At 39.6% G+C, this 19,496-nt stretch overlaps 1 protein-coding gene across 1 annotated transcript in view; it reads left to right on the forward strand.

Annotated features, from left to right (window-relative positions):
• Positions 1-1,623: 1,623 nt before the first annotated feature.
• The window catches only part of LOC311101413 (limbic system-associated membrane protein-like), a 430,764-nt gene continuing 412,891 nt past the window's right edge, over positions 1,624-19,496 (forward strand). Inside the window, exon 1 of the mRNA XM_084142545.1 lies at positions 1,624-1,744. Within this exon, the coding sequence (XP_083998671.1) occupies positions 1,681-1,744 (64 nt within the window). The 5' untranslated portion in view covers positions 1,624-1,680. The remainder of the gene's footprint in view (positions 1,745-19,496) is intronic.

The following is a 19,496-nucleotide window of genomic DNA, read 5'->3' on the forward strand; positions in this document are numbered from 1 at the left end:
AGTGTGTGAAAACCTTGTGAAGACTTACAGAAAACGTTTGACCTGTGTCATTGCCAACAAAAGGTATATAACAAAGTATTGAGAAACTTTTGTTATTGACCAAATACTTATTTTCCACCATAATTTGCAAATAAATTCATTAAAAATCCTACAATGTGATTTTCTGGAGATTTTTTTTTCTAATTTTGTCTGTCATAGTTGACGTGTACCTATGATTAAAATTACAGGCCTCTCTCATCTTTTTAAGTGGGAGAACTTGCACAATTGGTGGCTGACTAAATACTTTTTTCCCCCACTGTACATGCTGCTCGTAAATACATTCTAATGGGATACCGTTTGGCTTTGCATGCAGGGATCTCATTGATTACTAAATCAGAGTAACATTAATACTATTCAGCCTTGAATGTGAATTGTGTACACACAAGGGTTCTCTAGCAGAGCATTGCATAATGAAAAGCTTGTGGTTCACATGGTGGTGTATAGCAGGTCGAGAATCAGGGTAATTCAATATTCAATAAGGTGTGTTATGCATCACATCCAGACATCCTCCTGAGCCACTTTTATTTTTATTTTCAATTATTGAAGCTGTAATGTCTTTGGCATTCAAACTTAACAATTGACAAGGATCTGAGCATAATTCAATTCAGCAACACCAGTCATGTAGCTCACCAGGGTTTACAAGAGGAGACGCAGCATTAGAAGCTGGAATACAACAGCATGTTCAGGCAGCATCTGCTTTCATTGCTATCACAATAACATCTAGTAAGATTCAGTAAGAAAAAACAATGTTTTATCACAAAAAAAGACAGGGTTGCCACACTGAATGAATTTGCAGGATTTGTCTGTTTTAGCCTTGCTGTCAGTTGTGGACATGTAAAACGGTAGATGAGAGGACAGTGTTTAGCAGGCAGTAGAGAGAGAGGAATAGAGCACATTAAATGGGAAAACATTTTCCCTGCCTCTCCCTCTCTCTCTATGCCACTCTCCCTCTCTGTCCTCTCTCTCACAGGCTATTTTCTAGTGAGTAAGGTCCCCTGGACTTTGATTAGTCTCAAGTGTCTTTACAAACAGCCCGCCCCCACCTTGCCTGCAGGCTGAATAAAGCAGTCTCTTACCAAATGTCACTATTAGTATTCCACATATTTCTGTGCTGCTATGCTCCTCTCCTGCCCTCTGTCAAGCCTCACCTCTGGTAGGGACACACCTCATGCCCTACAAAGGACCTTTGTCATTGGTTTACAGAGGGTAGCCAAAGGTCACCCCTCTCTTGAGGACTGCTGTGTGACTGTTGAGGTGTTGTAGGTAGCTAGAGAGATCTCTTTCAACTGGCATGGGTTGTGGGAATTTATTTAGGAAATAATGGTATTGTTATCACAGATTGCATAGAATCGTCATCAAGTAATCAAAATATGATGTCCAACTTGTGTTTTTCTAGGTACTTGCTTATCCACTAGGTGGAAGTGACGACCAGGAGAGGCAAGTGCTGAAGCGCACAACTATTCGTGATTGCAAAAAGGCTGCGTTTAGCGCTCGAGCACTTGAGTTGTATAGTGCTCTGCAGCGTTAGGACATAGCCTTGGAGCTATACGCCCTCTGAGCATCATTTATACCAAAAAACGATACTGCCTGCTCACGAAATTATTGCAAGAGAGGAGAGGTTTTGCAGCTGACGAGGACAACATGAATTCCTTCTGGATATACACAATTTCGATACCGGCGTTCTTTTTCTTCTTTGGATTTCAAGGTAGGGGTTGCATTGTAGTTCATTTTTTATATAATTATGTTGCTTTAGATTACCAGTCACATTACTCTTTTCAGTTTGGAGTTACAGAGGAATTCATTTTGTGTACCTACGCCTGCTGAGCCTCTGCTTTTGCAGCTTTGATCGGCTGGCCACCTCTGATGTCTTCTACGATTTATTATTTATCCCCCATATTTATGACGTTCATCCTTGCCTATTTATTGCTCTCAGATTTACACAAATAGTGGTGGGGCGAGAGTTCATAGCAAATTTCTCAAGCCACCAGTTATTCAATTATTTCTTAAGTGACTTGTCTGCGATGTCCCTGCTGAGTTTGAATCTTGTTGCTATATTTTTCTGTGCCCCCCTTTGTGGTTATAGAACTTATGACACTTCTCATGTCTGGCTTATTTTATTAGCTTTCGAAGATGATGGCTTCATCTGTCACTGTAGCCTACAGAACATTCTACTTTGTGGGGAGATCTCACTGTAGCTCAAGGATCAGACAGGTAACAAGCTTGGCTGAAGTTGCAAGGTGGTGCATTGTCAAATGACTAATTTTACATTTACATCATTTAGCAGACGCTCTTATCCAGATCGATTTACAAATTGATACAGTAACCTAAATAATGATACATAAAAGTGTGTCTATTAATTTATTCAAGCCTTATTTTACAAGGTGAGTTGACTGAGAATACATTTAGGCTATAGCAAGGACCCTGGGGAAGAGTTGCAGGCCAAAGGACATTAGCGGGGTGGAATGAACCAAGTGGGAGCTGGTTCATTCATCTCCAGATAGTGTGATGGTATTGGTTTCTCAGTCCAACTCCTTTTGTATGCTGTTGCCAAGAGGTTCAGTGTTCTTTTGGGTGTTCCTGATGATGACCCTGTACCCAAGGACCTCTGTGTGCAGACTAATTCTAATTTGGTAAATTATTGCCATTGTGACATGACTATTGAAGTAATTTGGTTAATTGTCTGATTCTGAAAGTTGTGTGTGCAGTTATGGTGGGCTGTGAAATCCAGCACAGTAGTCAATAAACAACTCAAACTCAATGAGGCTTAATTAGGAAATGGCTTTGAATGAAACCACAACCTCTGGGTCAACAACATTAGGGGCTTCCAGCTCTAACTTATGAAATGTCTCATATATTCTCTATGAAATGCAATGCATGAGTCAGCCATATCATGACAGCAGAATGTATGTTATAGGCAACCGCCAGGGGCTGTCGTATGAGGTCTTCCTAATATACACTAGCAGGGCTTTTTAATTAGGAGCAACAGTGCACCTAGAAAAATGAAAGATTCTAGCTTTAACATCTCAAATATCTTTGTGTGCGGCTCCATTTTTCAACTTAGGCGCACACATGCTCCTTGTAAAAAAGGTCAGAGTAGAGCCCTGAATAGGTTTGTTTACATGGAATCACAACAGGATAGACACAGCAGCATTTTCACTTTGATCTCCAACAGAACCCTGTATGCTTAACCAGTCTGGCCATGTCTCACGCCTTGGGGCGGTGTCACAGGTCAGTGGCTTCGACCACATCGGGCCCACTTCGCTGGCCCACGTTTCCTCTTCATCTAACTTTAAATTACCCTTCTTATTGTATTAACATAATGGTCATCTGTTTAATGAATTGGGTTAGGCAGGGTGAGATTCTGCTCTAAATGCCAACCGTTAATTTCTCTGTGGAGATGGAGCCTCTTCTGAGTGCAGTGCAGCCAACACGGTTAACTAGTAATGAAACTGCACCATAGATCACTATCGAAAGTCAAGTTTTTAGTATGGCTGCTTCATATTGCACATGTACTGTATTTGCTCTTCATAGAGCACATGTACTGTTTGGGGCTTTCATTGCACATACTATACAGTAGTGGATTGTCCCCTTACATACTGTATGTTGAAAAAGAAACTGACTTTGCAGTTGAACAAAGAGGAAGAAAATAACTGTTTGACCTTGTGCCATGCATTTCCTTTCTTTGTTTTTGGTTCATCCTTTTCTGATGGAAAGTATTAGGAACCTTGAGGTACAGAGTTGTTTAATGGTGTTGATGCTGTTAATATTTTCTGTGGAAAAATTACTTTTGTCAATTATCCTTAGTTGGCATAGCAGAAATGGAGTAGGATAGCTATGGATAGAATTGAATTGATTTCTTCTTTTTCCGGTAATACAAGTAATTGCCTTACATGTGGTGGTCAGTTCACACTACGCCTATGGGAGGAACACGATTGTGAAATATGCTTAGTTGAAGGGAAATAATGCCATCGCCTCGGAAACGAGCACGCTCCTTAAATAAAGTCAGAGTATGCTAGATTCTGTAATCTGTTTGGAATGGCTTCTGGGATTACCCCCAAAACAGCCTTGGATGGAGAACTAAGAGACATTACCCAATACCCATTAAATAAACCTTCAGAATATCAGGCGCACAGGGAATACATACACATTCAGAAATGAATTGGAAAGAGTGAGTTAAACAGTCCGAATAATTAATGCAATCAGAAGATTTGTATTGATGCTCTCTCTCGCCGGTCCTTTCACTGGAGTCCGCGTTTATCTCTCTTTGGGGACTCGTGCTTTTCCTCCTCACGAGAGACCACAGACTCCCCCTATTGAAACAGATCTGACTGAATTGACGTTTTTTGGGGGTCTTCCTATGTTCCAACCATGTCTCTGTGGTTGGTTGTAGGCAGGATGTGGCAGGGGTTCCTCTGAGGTGATCTGGGCTGGGGAATGATGTAAATACTGTGCTGTGGCCACAGGGAGAGAGGGAGGGAGGGAGGGAAGCAGAGACCGGGATGAGTTGGGTCTGGAATAAAACACAATAGAGCGGAATCGTAGCAATACACGGTTATACTTTATACTCCCCCCGCGCCACCTCGCTTTCAGCCTCTTTAATGTCCACAACGCTCCACTTCTCAGAGCCTCAGCCAAGGAAGATTGCAATTAGCTTGGCGTTCCCTGTACAAGGCTTCTGGTGCCTGTGATCCTCTGGTACTTTGGAGTGAAACACGGATCGCTAACCGTAAACGTGGTGTCTATTGGTGGGGCTTCTCTTCTCATCCCTTCAGGTCAATGTGCTCAGTGCGGTTGTTGTTGGTTTTCCAGAGCGCAGGGTTGCCTCCTTTGAGCAGCTTACGCTAAACTCTCTTCAGTACCTCCAGTGGGCACAGGAGAAGGATCTGTGCACTTTGGAAATGAAAACTGCTGTATACTGTCTTAGGCTATATGCCCCCAGACCTTTGTAATATATGACAGGGTTGACTGCATTTAGTTCTATTAATAACACATTTTATTGTTAGCATTTATCTGACATTTCCTTCACAAAGTGAAAGCACGTGCAGCGGATGCAGTGGCGACATTATTTAGCAGATTGCTTTTATATACTCCAAGAGTCCATCTTCTGGCAGTTCTCACGTCTCTTTGTTGTTGATTCAAGTGATGCATTTCTAATCAGCATCCATACAAAATCACTTTCTAAGTGTGAACTCTTTTTTAATTTGATTTCAGTATCATCATAACCAATAAGGTTTCAGGAAGACTAGCTGTATCTCTCGACTCTATGGAGCACTCCTATTCCAATCAGAATCACAATAACTATGATGCAGGTTGGAATCCACATACTTTATTCTCTTACAAGAGAAACTGACAAATGCATCACAGCTGAAGTTGGAGAATGGAGAAGCTGTACAAATGAGTAGAGGGAAGACAAATTATACCCCTATGCAAATATCAAATCAATTTATCTTCATACACAATGTTGGAATTTGGCAGATAGATATTGTACTACACATGTTTATAGAAAGTCTTCTAATAACTAAATGAAGATGAAATGAGGAGACTCTTATTAGTAGTATTATTCCTCTGCCTTACAGTCCCTGACATTACGTTCTCTCTGCTTCTGAATCTGATCTTGAAATCCAACTTCAGAGGTTTTACTTCCTTTCATAGTGATGCGTGTATAGAAGTAGTGTGCCACTGTTGTAATGAAGACCGCAATACTCCTTCTGTGCATGTCTTGAACAAGCCCATCTGATCCTGATTCCTGACCTCTATAACCGGCCTACTCAGCCACTCGTCTGCATTTTTTATCAAGTGCAGTTGTTTGCCAGCTGTTTGCTGGGTGAGGATGTCGTTGGTGTGTCTTACATGCACACAGGCACTTAGGTTTTATCAGGATAAATTACATATTTAGGGACATATGTTTCTGTTTGGTACCTGGGCTAATACGTACCTAGCCTTTGTTTTACCAGTCCTCTCTACAACAACTGGCATACGTAATAGTGTGCTTCAGTGACTCCAGAATAGGCTCGGAAACATCAAGTTCCATCTCACTACCAGAGTGTAGTCTTTACATTTACATTTTTAGTCATTTAGCAGACACTCTTATCCAGAGCGACTTACAGTTAGTGCATACATTCATTTTTTATACTGGCCCCCCGTGGGAATCGAACCCACAACCCTGGCGTTGCAAACGCCATGCTCTACTGAGCTACATCCCTGCCGGCCATTCCCTCCCCTACCCTGGACAACGCTGGGCCAATTGTGCGCCGCCCCATGGGTCTCCCGGTCGCGGCCGGCTACGACAGAGCCTGGATCTTAGACCACTGCGCCACTCGGGAGTGGCATTAAGATATTAAGATATTAAAACACTCTTTCATTGGAGGACTTAATACACAGCTTGTTTCCCAGACCACATACTCCATTTTGTCTCTTATAGTGTTTGACAAACACTTCCTTGAGTTTCAAGCCTTCTGGTTTCATCTTGGCTTGACTGGCAAATCTCCTGCATTCCCGGAAGACATTCAAACTGGAATTGATTCTAGCGATTTTATCCACATGTGGCTGGGAAATGTCAACTAATAATAATTATTAATCTCTCTAGATTATAAATGATACAAAATGTCTCAAGAAATGTTAGGGTGTGGTGAACCTCGCAGGAAAGCAATTTGTCTCATGTTCCCTTTAATATCCACTGCCATCCTTCTCCTCTGGAATCCAGACCCTTACCTGTTTCCCCAAAGCTCTGTAATTAAGATCGACTTCATAATTGTGAATGGATCCGTTTCAGACCGCGGTTTCCCTCGTAATAGACTATAAGAAACAACCACTGACAGACAGATAGTGCTGTCATGGTGAATGTTCTGTTTGCAATATTTAGACTCTGAGCTTTAGAGAGTTGTTATTAACCTGAGGCTTTTAGTTTTAGTTCTGTTTCCAGTCTTTCCACCAGCCAGACAGCATGTTGGTTTGACATGCGTGCAACAGTGTTTTTCTATTTTCTTGTTTATCGGGGTGCCGAACCTATCCTCATGAGATTTAATATGAGGAAATTACACACTGTAATTTTAATTAGTATCTTTTTTACTTTGAGTTCAGTCGTAGGAAAAAATTGTTGTAAGCGCTGTTTTCCTCGAAAACTTGATCTTGTTACCAGTCCGATAATGAATCACCAAATCCCAATGCACTAATGGAGTTACAGTAGATGACTATTGCGTATAGAAAAGTGGGACACACACTGACTGCCATTGTAAAGGTACCTGGGCTGTGGTAAGCTGCTCCACACATTGCAATGCGAGTGAGACATTAAAAATTGATCTCTCAGAAAGAGGTCATGTGACGTCTAAACGTCAGGACCTGTATATAATAATATAATAATAATATGCCATTTAGCAGACGCTTTTATCCAAAGCGACTTATGTATACATCCGATCATAGAATAAAGTCTGAGTTAAGAAGATATTTATGTCTACCTATTGCTTGTTTACCAGGAATTAGTCCTTTTTGTGATGTTTTTCTTGGGTAAGCTCTATCACTGTATTATTGTCATTGTTGTTGAGCACCCCTCCTATTTCCCTTGTTTGTTGAAGCTCAGAGGCCTACATGGACTATTAAAAATGTACAGCAACACACAGAGGAACATCATTATGTTTGCCAAATTACCTATAGGTACTACACAGCACCTGTAATGGCATTTCATTCCGATCATAACTATTTTTTTTGCTCAGGTGATGATTGATACGGTATCAATTAATGTAATGACATTATTTGTCATAGTAATTTATCCTCCCGTGATCCCTTTGTGAGGTCGGCTAATTGCCTGAAGATAAATCATTGACAATGTTAAGGAGTGAAGAGAACAGCTGGTTTAGATGTACAGTACGTTTGTGTTTGTGTGTTTGCCAATGCTACATCACAGGAATATCCAGAAGGTATGACTGTAGATATCTTCAGTCTTCCAAACAGGGTAGTTTATCAAAGTAGCACAATATGAGGTATCCTGACAACAGAGCAGTATGTCTGAGAAGGATCAAGAATCTGTGAGCTTTTTTTACTGTAAAACAACTGCATAAACACATTTTGTAGAGTACTATTGTTGGTGCGCTGAAGGACAGACATTCTTCTGGCAAGAATAATGGGGTGTTCTGCTCTCTTTCTTTCTTAATCCTTATTCTGACACGGTGATCCTTTTAAGAACTGCTCCACCAGTCTGTTGTGTCATTGCGTTCGGCAGTCTGTTCTTTAATTTCTTCATTATGACAGCCACTAATAACACATTTGAGGTTTATTATATTTCCCAGGCATGACTGCTTCGGGCCTGCTCCTGCTCATTCCTACAGGGAGCAGGGAGTGGGAGCTGGCAGCAGCAACACGGGAGGAATCCTTAATTGGTTTGTGAGGAAATTCTGGGTGAGCTTAGATGACATCGTGCCCAGCATTCCTCCTTCAGGAGCCAAAATGAGCCTGAGAAAGAAAAAGAGAGAGACTTGAAAAGGCATTTGGAACCACATGCAAAATAAAGAAGTAGCCCAGATATTTTCTTCCTCCCCCAGTTATCACAGCAATCTAAATTAGGCTTCCACCCCATGTAGGGCCAGCTGTTATGGGACACATTCGCTGGCCCTTTCATCCTGTATTTTTGCCTCTGCTTTGCAGTGACTCAATGAGCGATGTGCATCTACTAAGAGAGAACATCTTCGGCGGCTTGAATACTCCAAGCTCCCATTCTCAAAATATACAAGCATCTTACCCCAGAGTGGTTGGTGGTCAGTACTAGAGGCACAGACTTTGAAAAACAATTGAAGCCTAGCACTTAGGTTGACAGTATGAAACAAACAGTAAGATTTAAAATATGCTTGCTTCACATTATGAAAGTTGTATTTGAACATTTAAACAGACTGGTTGAAGACGTTTTATGAGTCTTGTTTCTTTCCAGACAAGTAGTGTGTGCAACAAAGCAGACGTTACATGTAACAATAGACTACATAGTCTTTGTCTGAAAGCGTTATTAGCCGTCAAGTCCTTGCCTCCTCCTTTTGTTTTCTCAATTTCAAATTATTTATTTATTTATTTATTTATTATTTTTTTTGGGGGGATGGATCAGCTTAATATTGCAGATAGATTGTATCTTCTATCAATGTAATTGTCTGCATCACTTCCAATCCCCCATGTTTATTTTTTATTTTTTATATATATATATTCCCCTTTATTACTTTTCAACCCCACCATCCTTTCCCTACTTGGAGTAAATTAGTGAACAACAACGCCCAGGCCTCTACTTCCGGTCTATAATTACTATCTACACCTTATGGACAGAGTTAATTTTACAATAATTCTATATCCATATATATATATATATATATATATATATATATATATATATATATACATATATATATACACACATATATACACATACACATACATATACACATATATATATATATATATATATATATATATATATATATATATATATATATATATACATATACATACACACATATACATACACATACACACATTTATTTATTTTTTTGCTCCTGAACTTCTTCTACTCTAAACCTCTCCGATCATTTTCATGATGTCCATCCGGTTTGCTTCTAAATGCCATATCTTTCTAACTGTGCTCTTTCCCAAAAGCTCCCAACATACAACCTATATACTTATTATGGACACAGTATGCTTACATTATTAGCTATCTTTGTCATTATTTGTTGTTATTTGTTATTAGTCCCATCCTTCAACTCTATTCAATACCTCCCATCTATCTCTTAACACCATCCATATAGGATTTCTATTTGCCATATATATTTCAACCATACTGTGATGTTTTACAAAAGTTCTGAACCTTTCTATTCTCATTGCTTCTACAGATTGTGAATTAAAAATAAACATTTTTGCTAAAAGTATTATTATATTATTGATTGATTGACTATGACTTTTCAGATCACCCAGTAATGCTATCTGCAAGGTTAGTTCCAGGTAAATATTGCAATCCTTTAGCCATTCCTGGACCTGTGTCCAAAAACAAGCTACAAATGGACAGAACCAAAACAAATGATCTAATGATTCTATCTCTTCACAGCAAAATCTGCAGAGCTGGGAAGATTGTATCCCCCATATAAATAACATTCTATTGGTAGCAAGAATTTTATATAATAATTTAAATTGAAAGATTCTAATTTTTGAATCCGGTGTCGTTTTGCGTGTCAGTTCATAAACACTATGCCATGGGATCGGTACGTCAAAGATCTCTTCCCAACTATTTTGCAATCTATATGGGACGGCTGTCAATCCTTTGGTCCTTAAGTGAAACTGATATACTTTTTTATTTATCACAGTTTTCCTTAACCAATTATGTTCTTTAATGCAAGGCCGACAGACAAGTTCCTTACTTTCTCCCCCTTCAACTTTCCTCTTCCACTTTTGCGGTAAGGCTGCAATTATTTGGTTGTAATTTTGGGTAGAGCAGACATTTCCATATGTTTTTGTTAGCTGCATGTGCGACATAACTCCACCAGTCCTACCGATGATATCATTTACGAAGATTATACCTTTTTTAAACATTCTGTCAAAAAATAAAGGTTTTTTGTCAATTAGTATATTTGAATTTAACCACAATATTTGTTGCATTATTTGTTCTGTCGTTTCTGGAGGATTAAATTGAAATTGCAACCAACTTTCTATGGCTTGTTTTAGAAATAGTGACATTTGGGAGATTATTTACTTTTCAAATAACTGAAAGTGAGAGGTTGTAATCTGAATAAAGGGAAAAAGGCCTTTCTTGAACAGTGGGTGAGACAATCTTACTAATTTGCTTGAGAACCAGTTCGGATTTAAGTATAACTTTTGTATGACTGAAGCTTTTAGTGATAGGTCTAATGCTTTAATATTTAATAATTTCTGTCCTCCGAATTCATATTCATTATATAAATATGCTCTTTTAATTTTGTCTGGCTTGCCATTCCAAATAAAATTGAATATTTTTTTCTCATATAATTTAAAAAACTGTTTACTAGGCGTAGGCAAGACCATAAGCAAATAGGTAAACTGGGATAATACTAAAGAGTTAATCAGGGTGATTTTTCCACAAATTGACAGGTATTTTCCTTTCCATGGTAGTAAGATCTTATCTATTTTTGCTAACTTTCTATTAAAATTTATTGAAGTGAGATCATTTATTTCCTTTGGGATATGTATTCCGAGTATATCCACATCACCATCAGACCATTTTATTGGTAAACTACATGGTAATGTAAAAATTGTATTTTTTAGTGATCCAATACGTAATATAGTACATTTGTCATAATTTGGTTTTAATCCAGAGAGGTTAGAAAATGTATCTAGATCCTCTATGAGGCTGTGGAGGGATTCTAGTTGTGGATCTAAAAGAAAACATGAATCATCTGCGTACAATGACACCTTTGTTTTTAAGCCCTGTATTTCTAATCCCCTGATATTATTATTGGATCTGATTTTAATAGCTAACATCTCGATGGCCACATTAAATAGATATGCCGATAGTGGACAACCTTGTTTCACTCCTCTTGATAGTTTAAAACTTTCTGAGAAATAGCCATTATTTACTATTTTACACCTAGGGTTACTATACATGATTTTGACCCATTTTATAAGAGATTCTCCAAAATTGAAATGCTCCAGGCATTTATATATAAATTCCAGTCGAACTTTATCAAATGCCTTTTCGAAGTCTGCTATGAATAGCAGGCCTGGTTTCCCATATTTTCCATAGTGTTCTATTGTTTCCAATACTTGCCTTATATTATCTCCAATGTATCTTCCATGTAAAAAACCTGTCTGATTAGAATGAATAATATCCGACAATACCTTTTTAATTCTATGCGCTATACATTTTGCTAGGATTTTTGCATCACAACACTGAAGTGTAAGGGGCCTCCAATTTTGTAAATGGACTGGATCTTTATATTTTCCACTTGTATCCTGTTTCAGTAATAATGAGATCAGACCCTCTTCTTGAGTGTCAGATAATCAATTAATAATTTCAAATTAATTTAGAAAGGAATTGAGGAACAAGGACAGAGGACGCAAGGATTTGACAGCTAGTAACGTTTCCAGACAGCCATGGTTTCTCCTATGATGTGCTTGGCTTTTACCATGAGCCCCTATGTTTGGGTAAAAGACAAGCATTGCGCATTAGCGGTCATTCATTTGAGCACCAGCCGTGACATTTTTTATTTTTTTAGGCTGTCAAAGTATTTATCTTCCATTATTAAAAAGGTCAATTCGTACCACATAACACAAAGCATTTTCTAAGCATTCACTTGGGGGTAGCTTGTCTTGTCTTTGTTCTATATACTGAATGTCCAGAGAAATAGAAAAGACGATCTATCACATTTAATCATGCTATCTTTCCCACATCTAACACTGTCCTCTGGCTGGTCTAGCTCGCTTTGGTGATCAAACATGTCTTCCTGATATTATTTTAATGAGTTTTTCGCAGACACCCCTTACATTACCAGAAATAATATATTTTTTTGTCACTGAGCCAGCATGATTTCAGTCTTGAATAATTTACTGACTTGTTTATGGGAAACTCTCAATATCAACCCTGGGTTTTGAATTGTTAATCAACATGAGATCCGGAGACTAATGCGACTCCATCATGATCTTTAATCAGGATTTTGTCATTTTTAGCAGCCAAATTAGCATCATGTTTTCTGGGAAGCATTCATTTGCCTGTAGAGATTTCAAATGGTACATTATCAGATGATGAATATGGCTGCAACCAGCGATGACAGTCACCAGTCGTTCTGCTTTAACATGAGAATGCTGTATCATATTACATTCAATCATGATGATCCATGATTCAAACATACTGCAGTATTGGATCCTGTTGTCAGAGGATTTAGTACCCCCTATTAGTGGCATCATATCCCAACATATATTTATCTACTGGTCTGTGGTTTGTGTGGTCACACAGGTCTGATTGATATACAGTGTTATATTGGGTTGGATGACTTTCATCGCTATAGACCCCTTTCCAGTACATGACACAATGACGTCAAGCACAGATGTGCGCGACTGTTGGCTGCAGTAAGAAAGCCATCTAGATTTACATGTTTTTATAACTTCTAAACAAAATAACTATTTTGGGTTCTCATACGCTTACAATGATGTTTTGATTCTTGCTTGAACAGTCGCTAAGGTTATATTTGGTTGTGATCTTTACAAAATAACTATTGTGGATGCAGCAGTTGTTAGCTAGAATGCTAACGCTCATTGATATAGGCTGTAGCAAAAGCTAGCCAAAGAGACATTTTACTGGTTGAAGTGTTTTTTTATGTATAATGCAGTTGATTTGCGATGATGACACAAATGTTATATTAAGCAGGACATTCATACAAGCCTTAAAATCCAATTCTAATAAGCAACATGTAAATAGCGGCTTTTTTTACTGCCGTTCTATAAGAACTCCCCCGAGTTCTGCCACCAACTTGCGCGCATCATCCTCGTGCGGCAATGTTTGCAAACACAGAAAGGGGCCTATTGCAGTGCTATTTGGTTTAGACCTACTCTCTCTCACACACACACATTTGTGGCTGATTGTTGATTTGGAGAGAGTGTTTAGGAACTCCTTCTCCCAGTGTGGCATCCTGGTGCATCCAGAATCTAATCAAAATCTTGGAGAGGACATCTGTGATCAACGACGAAAGGTGTTCCATAGCGTGTGTCCATCGCATTGACGAGAGCCACACTGGCTTTATGCAAACCGGAGATTACCTTCTTGGCGGGTAAAATGGCCGACCACACTCTGGGAGGGTGGATCGGAGGAAGGAAGTGAGGGGACTTTGCCAGGCATCGATCACACACACACAGCCACGTGAGACCCAAGAAACAGAAGGCATCTCAATCTGTGGGATGGCACGGTTGTTTACTTTTACTGTGCAAATGTCCTTGGCTCGCTCTGGCGCTTGGGTCCCCTGTAGTGCTGGCATTCTATTGAGTGAAAATAAAGCAGTGGAGAGCAGAATCCCTTTCACCAGGAGACACACAACATAACACTGTGGCAAAGCTGCACCGCTCTGTCCTTGAACTCCTGCAGTAACTCTGACATGTTGGCTCGGGTCGGTCTGACTAGGGAGAGGGGGGACCTATGGATGGAGCTTTGTTTACGTTTGGGTCTGTTTATAGCCAGAAGGGAAGAGGATGAGCCCCTGCAGGGACAGTATTGGTTTGCTGTTAGAGAGGAGGTCTACTGTAAAGTGATTTGCATAGGTGAGAATGGATTACACACTCGTAGTAGGGTTGTCATTGATGAAAAAACAACCCCCTTTTTTTTTACACTCACCTTACGACTATGTATAAAAAAGGGGAATTATAAACTCTTTGCAATGCCTTGTACAAGCTAGATAGAATAAAGTCATTCTGATCCCAGCTCACAATCAATGACACATACAGTGCATTCTGAAAGTATTCAGACCCCTTGACTTTTTCCACATTTTGTTACGTTACAGCCTTATTCTAAAATTGATTAAATAATTTTTTCTTCTCAACAATCTACACACAATACCCCATAATGACAAAGCAAAAACTGGTTTTTAGAAATTGTTGCAAATGTATTAACAGGAAAAAACTGAAATATCACATTTACATAACTATTCAGACCCTTTACTCAATACTTTGTTGTAGCACCTTTGGCAACGATTACAGCCTCGTCTCTTCTTGGGTATGACGCTACAAGCTTGGCACACCTGTATTTGGGGAGTTTTTCCCATTCTTCTCTGCAGATCCTCCAGCTCTGTCAGGTTGGATGGGGAGCGTCGCTGCACAGCTATTTTCAGGTTTCTCCAGAGATGTTCGATCGGGTTCAAGTCCGGGCTGGCTGGGCCACTCAAGGTCATTCAGAGACTTGTCCCGAAGCCATTCCTGCATTGTCTCGGCTGTGTGCTTATAGTCGTTGTCCTGTTGGAAGGTGAACCTTTGCCCCAGTCTGAGGTCCTGAGCGCTCTGGAGCAAGTTTTCATCAAGGATCTCTCTGTACTTTGCTCCATTCATCTTTCCCTGACTAGTCTCCCAGTCCCTGCAGCTGAAAAACATCCCCACAGCACGATGCTGCCACCACCATGCTTCACTGTAGGGATGGTGCCAAGTTTCCTCCAGAAGTGACGCTTGGCATTGAGGCCAAAGAGTTTAATCTTGGTTTCATCAGACCAGAGAATCTTGTTTCTCATGGTCTGAGAGTCCTTTAGTTGCCTTTTGGCAAACTCTCTAAGAGGGCTGTCTTGTGCCTTTTACTGAGGAGTGGGTTCCGTCTGGCCACTCTACCATAAAGGCTTGATTGGTGGAGTGCTGCAGAGATGTTTGTCCTTCTGGAAGGTTCTCCGATCTCCACAGAGGAACTCTGGAGCTCTGTCAGAGTGACTGGCCCTTCTCTCCCGATTGCTCAGTTTGTCCAGGCGGCCAGCTCTAGGAAGAGTCTTGGTGGTTCCAAACTTCTTCCATTTAGAAATGATGGAGGCCACTGTGTTCTTGGGGACCTTCAATGCTGCAGACATTTTTTTATACCTTTCCCCAGATCTGTGCTTCGACACAATCCTGTCTCGGAGCTCAACGGACAATTACTTCGACCTCATGGCTTTGTTTTTGCTCTGACATGTACTGTCAACTGTGGGACCTTATATAGACAGATGTGTGCCTTTCCAAATCATGTCCAATCAATTTATTTTACCACAGGTGGACTCCAATTAAGTTGTAGAAACATCTCAAGGATGATCAAGGGAAACAGGATGCAGCTGAGCTCAATTACGAGTCTCATAGCAAAGGGTCTGAATACTTATGTAAATTAGGTATTTCTGTGTTTTCTTTTTTTATAAATTTGCAAACATTTCTAAAAACCTGTTTTCGCTTTGTTATTATGGGGTATTGTGTGTAGAGTGTGCAGAATATATTTTTTTAAAAATCCATTTTAGAATACTTTCGAATGCACTGTAGATTAGTTTGGTAAATGTTCTTCAAAAATACCCTTCAAGAGTTATGGCCGTTGACATGTCATGGCTAATTTCCTCTTTCATTATCACTTAGTGTCTCGCACTGAAGACCTGGGTAATATCCAGTGGTAAGAACATGGTGCCTATGGCTATAACTAACCAGAACAACCACAGTGTTATAATGATTTACATGTTTTTGGCTTCTACAACAGCGACAGACTTAATAGTATTCCAATGCTTTTAGGAGAGCCTCACTGGCCTCACCTGCTTCGCATCTTTGTCCTGTTGGCTTGTATATGATTTGTATTTACAGTCCAAAGCCCATGTTGTGGGGCAAATGGCTTGTTAGCTTCCAAAATGGATGTCTTTTAATTGTTCACTTGGCCTGTTGCCACATTTCTGTCCTGGCGCGATGAAGCTGTAAAAGTTGCGGAGCACAGACTATTTGTGCTGCTAGGCAGCTCTCTAGAATATCTGGACGGGCTGATAGCAGGTTCCCTTCCCTCCCATCCATTGAGGCCGCACGCACACACACCGTTTAGCTGTTAGGCCTTCTGTCAATAGAGAGGATGGTCCGATCCATGAGAGCGAGGCAATGATGTGCTGACAGATAATAGACTGGTGTATTAGCCAGCCTCCTGCAAGACTGTGTGTCACATCATCACATATGCATGCTGTCAAAGTGCTTAATGATGCCTGCTTTTCCCCTGTCGTCGCCTCATGCCACAGTCTTAATATAATGTAAATGCACCTGAAAACAAACTGCCAAGCTCTGTTGATTTGGATCTGGGGGTTAGCTGTCACTAACGCCCCCCTGACACCATGACCACCTTCACAGCAAACTGTGTACATTTAAATAATTATGGATTTACCCTTGTGCATATAATATCAAGCAAAAGTGAAGTATTTAATATAGTATTGAAAATGATTAGAATATAGCCTACCATATAGTAAAACATTTTTTTATCACTTTCCCAAAGCTTTATCAATACACCATAGCATTAACAAAAGCTTGTTTTCAGATCTTTGCTGTTTCCCCATGAGTTCCATTAACAGTAGCTAGAAAACACTTGGACAACGAACAGGCTATGCTGCATTGATATATTGAAACTGATCATTTCTTGCAATGTTAAAAGCTCATGGGAACTGCAGAGAGAAAATCTCAGACATTTCAAGTGGCATTACATTTCATTGAAGATGTTGGCTGGGTGGCTATCTGGCGCTTTCAATGTCACATTCTTCATGTGGCTCCAAATATAGTAAGGATTATATTTCAATGAGACAATTCGGTTCACTGGTCTTTATTGATTATGATTTTAAAAGGGAAAACAAATGATTGTCTCAAGCTTTACAGGCAGTTGGTTATATCATTACTTGGCAACTTTTTTAAATTCACCACTAACATAGTCACCTTAGCTGACATTAATTATGTTTACTCACGGTAAAATGTTCTATATAAATGGTCCTCTGTAGCTCAGTTGGTAGGGCAGCATTTCCCATACTCAGTCCTCGGGACCCCAAGGGGTGCACGTTTCGGTTTTTGCCCTAGCACTACACAGATTATTAAAATAATCAAAGCTTGATGAAGAGTTGGTTATGTGAATCAGCTGTGTAGTGCAAGGACAAAAAACTAAACGTGCAACCCTTGGGGTCCCGAGGACCGAGTTTGGGAAACACTGTGGTAGTGTTTACAAGCCCAGGATAGTGGGTTCGATTCCCAGGACCACCCATATGTAAAATATATGCATGCATGACTGTAAGTCGCTTTGGATGAAAGCGTCTGCTAAATGGCATATACTATTATACAAGACACGTACGGTGACTTTTTACCTACAGTGGCTATTTGAAGAATATAAAATATAAAATATATTTTGATTTGTTTAACACTTTTTTTGGATACTACATGATTCCATATGTGTTATTTCATAGTTTTGATGTCCACTATTATTCTACAATGTAGAAAATAGTAAAAATAAAGAAAAACCCTTGAATGAGTAGGTGTGTCCAAACTTTTGACTGGTACTGTACATTATATGTTACTATAATGACATTATCAGTCTCTGTGTAATTACTGTATCAAGACCAGTGGTGTATTGAAGGGTAAACACATGTAAACTCTGTTTACGGTATTTTATTCACCTCGAACGGAGACCAGCGTTTTCCCACCTATTTTTTACCACTACATCACTGATCTCTACATGTAAAACGTCTAAAGACGGCTTTTTCTGTGCAGATGTCTGTCCACCTTGCCTCTCAAGTCCTGTGAGATTGACTGTCTATGTAGTTTTCTGTTTTGCTATGTTGATGTTCTGTTTTCATTCTCTAAATGAGATGAAAACAGTCTGAGATCAAAAGTGAGCGGCAATGGATGTCTGCAAATAAACATCAAGAAAATCAAGACACTAATTTAATGCGGATGAAAAGTTCCTTTTTAGATGAAAAACGATTTGTGTTTGCGCCTGAAAGTTTCCCAGGATTAGTGGTGGTCTTTAGAGGTAATGAATACACACAAACAGATGATAATGACAACAGATAAACAGACATTAAAGTGATGCTGTTAACTGACTCACATTTGTTATTGAATTTGGGTTTTTCAATGTGGGACTGTGGCAGACGCCACACTTTGGGGTTGATGTGAAGGGGTGATAACAAAAGCATTTAATAACACTTAAATTGCACCTTCATTAGCTTTTCAAAAGCCCTCAGATTTCCACATCTGATATGAGCACTCTAGATGAGAAAGTGACAATGTTGTTTGAATCCTTTTTTGTTGTTAAAAATACAGATTGGAGATGTTTGAAACCATTAAACCATGCTCATAGAGGAGACCAGGTAAGGTTGGTAGGCCTACAAGCATTCCTTGATTAAAAAGTGGCCTTGCTTCATCTTATAGTAAAATGCAAGTGTCTTCTACAGTACAGGTTTTTTTGTATGAGATCTGTTAAGATATCCCCCCTGGTTTATAAAAAAAAAAGTATCGGATACACACAGGCACAGAGAAGCAGACAAAACTGCCTGATATTGCTGCTGTTTGTTCATTATCACAGCCCTGTAACCTTGAGTAAGGCTGTGTAAATTCCAGTAGCAGTCAGTGCCGTTTAAGATGAGGGAGGACTATTATTTTATTTAATGAGCATGGCCTTATTTCTATTACAGCATATTGGATGACTGTCATTCATATTCCATTCACCCAGTTCAATGTAACAGCGATAGTTTTAGGCTACTACATGATACTCTTAATTTTCCCTACACCTATCATGAGGTTGCTACAACCTAGCCTATGAATGAAAGTTTACAACGTAGGTGCACACAGGTCGAGAGAAAAATGTGAGGTGACAGACAGTGACACATTCAATACCGCCTTGCACACACTTGCCTGCATCTAGCTGATATAGGGTGTAATCATTAGTCCAACAGTTGCAAACGAGAGTTTCTATTGGTATGCATATACCCGTTTTGTTCCATTTGCTTCCGTTTAAGAAAAGTTTTTCAACAGAATCAGCA

This window comes from Coregonus lavaretus (genome assembly GCF_964263955.1).
Source record: "Coregonus lavaretus genome assembly, chromosome: 26".
Taxonomy (NCBI): Eukaryota; Metazoa; Chordata; class Actinopteri; order Salmoniformes; family Salmonidae; genus Coregonus; species Coregonus lavaretus.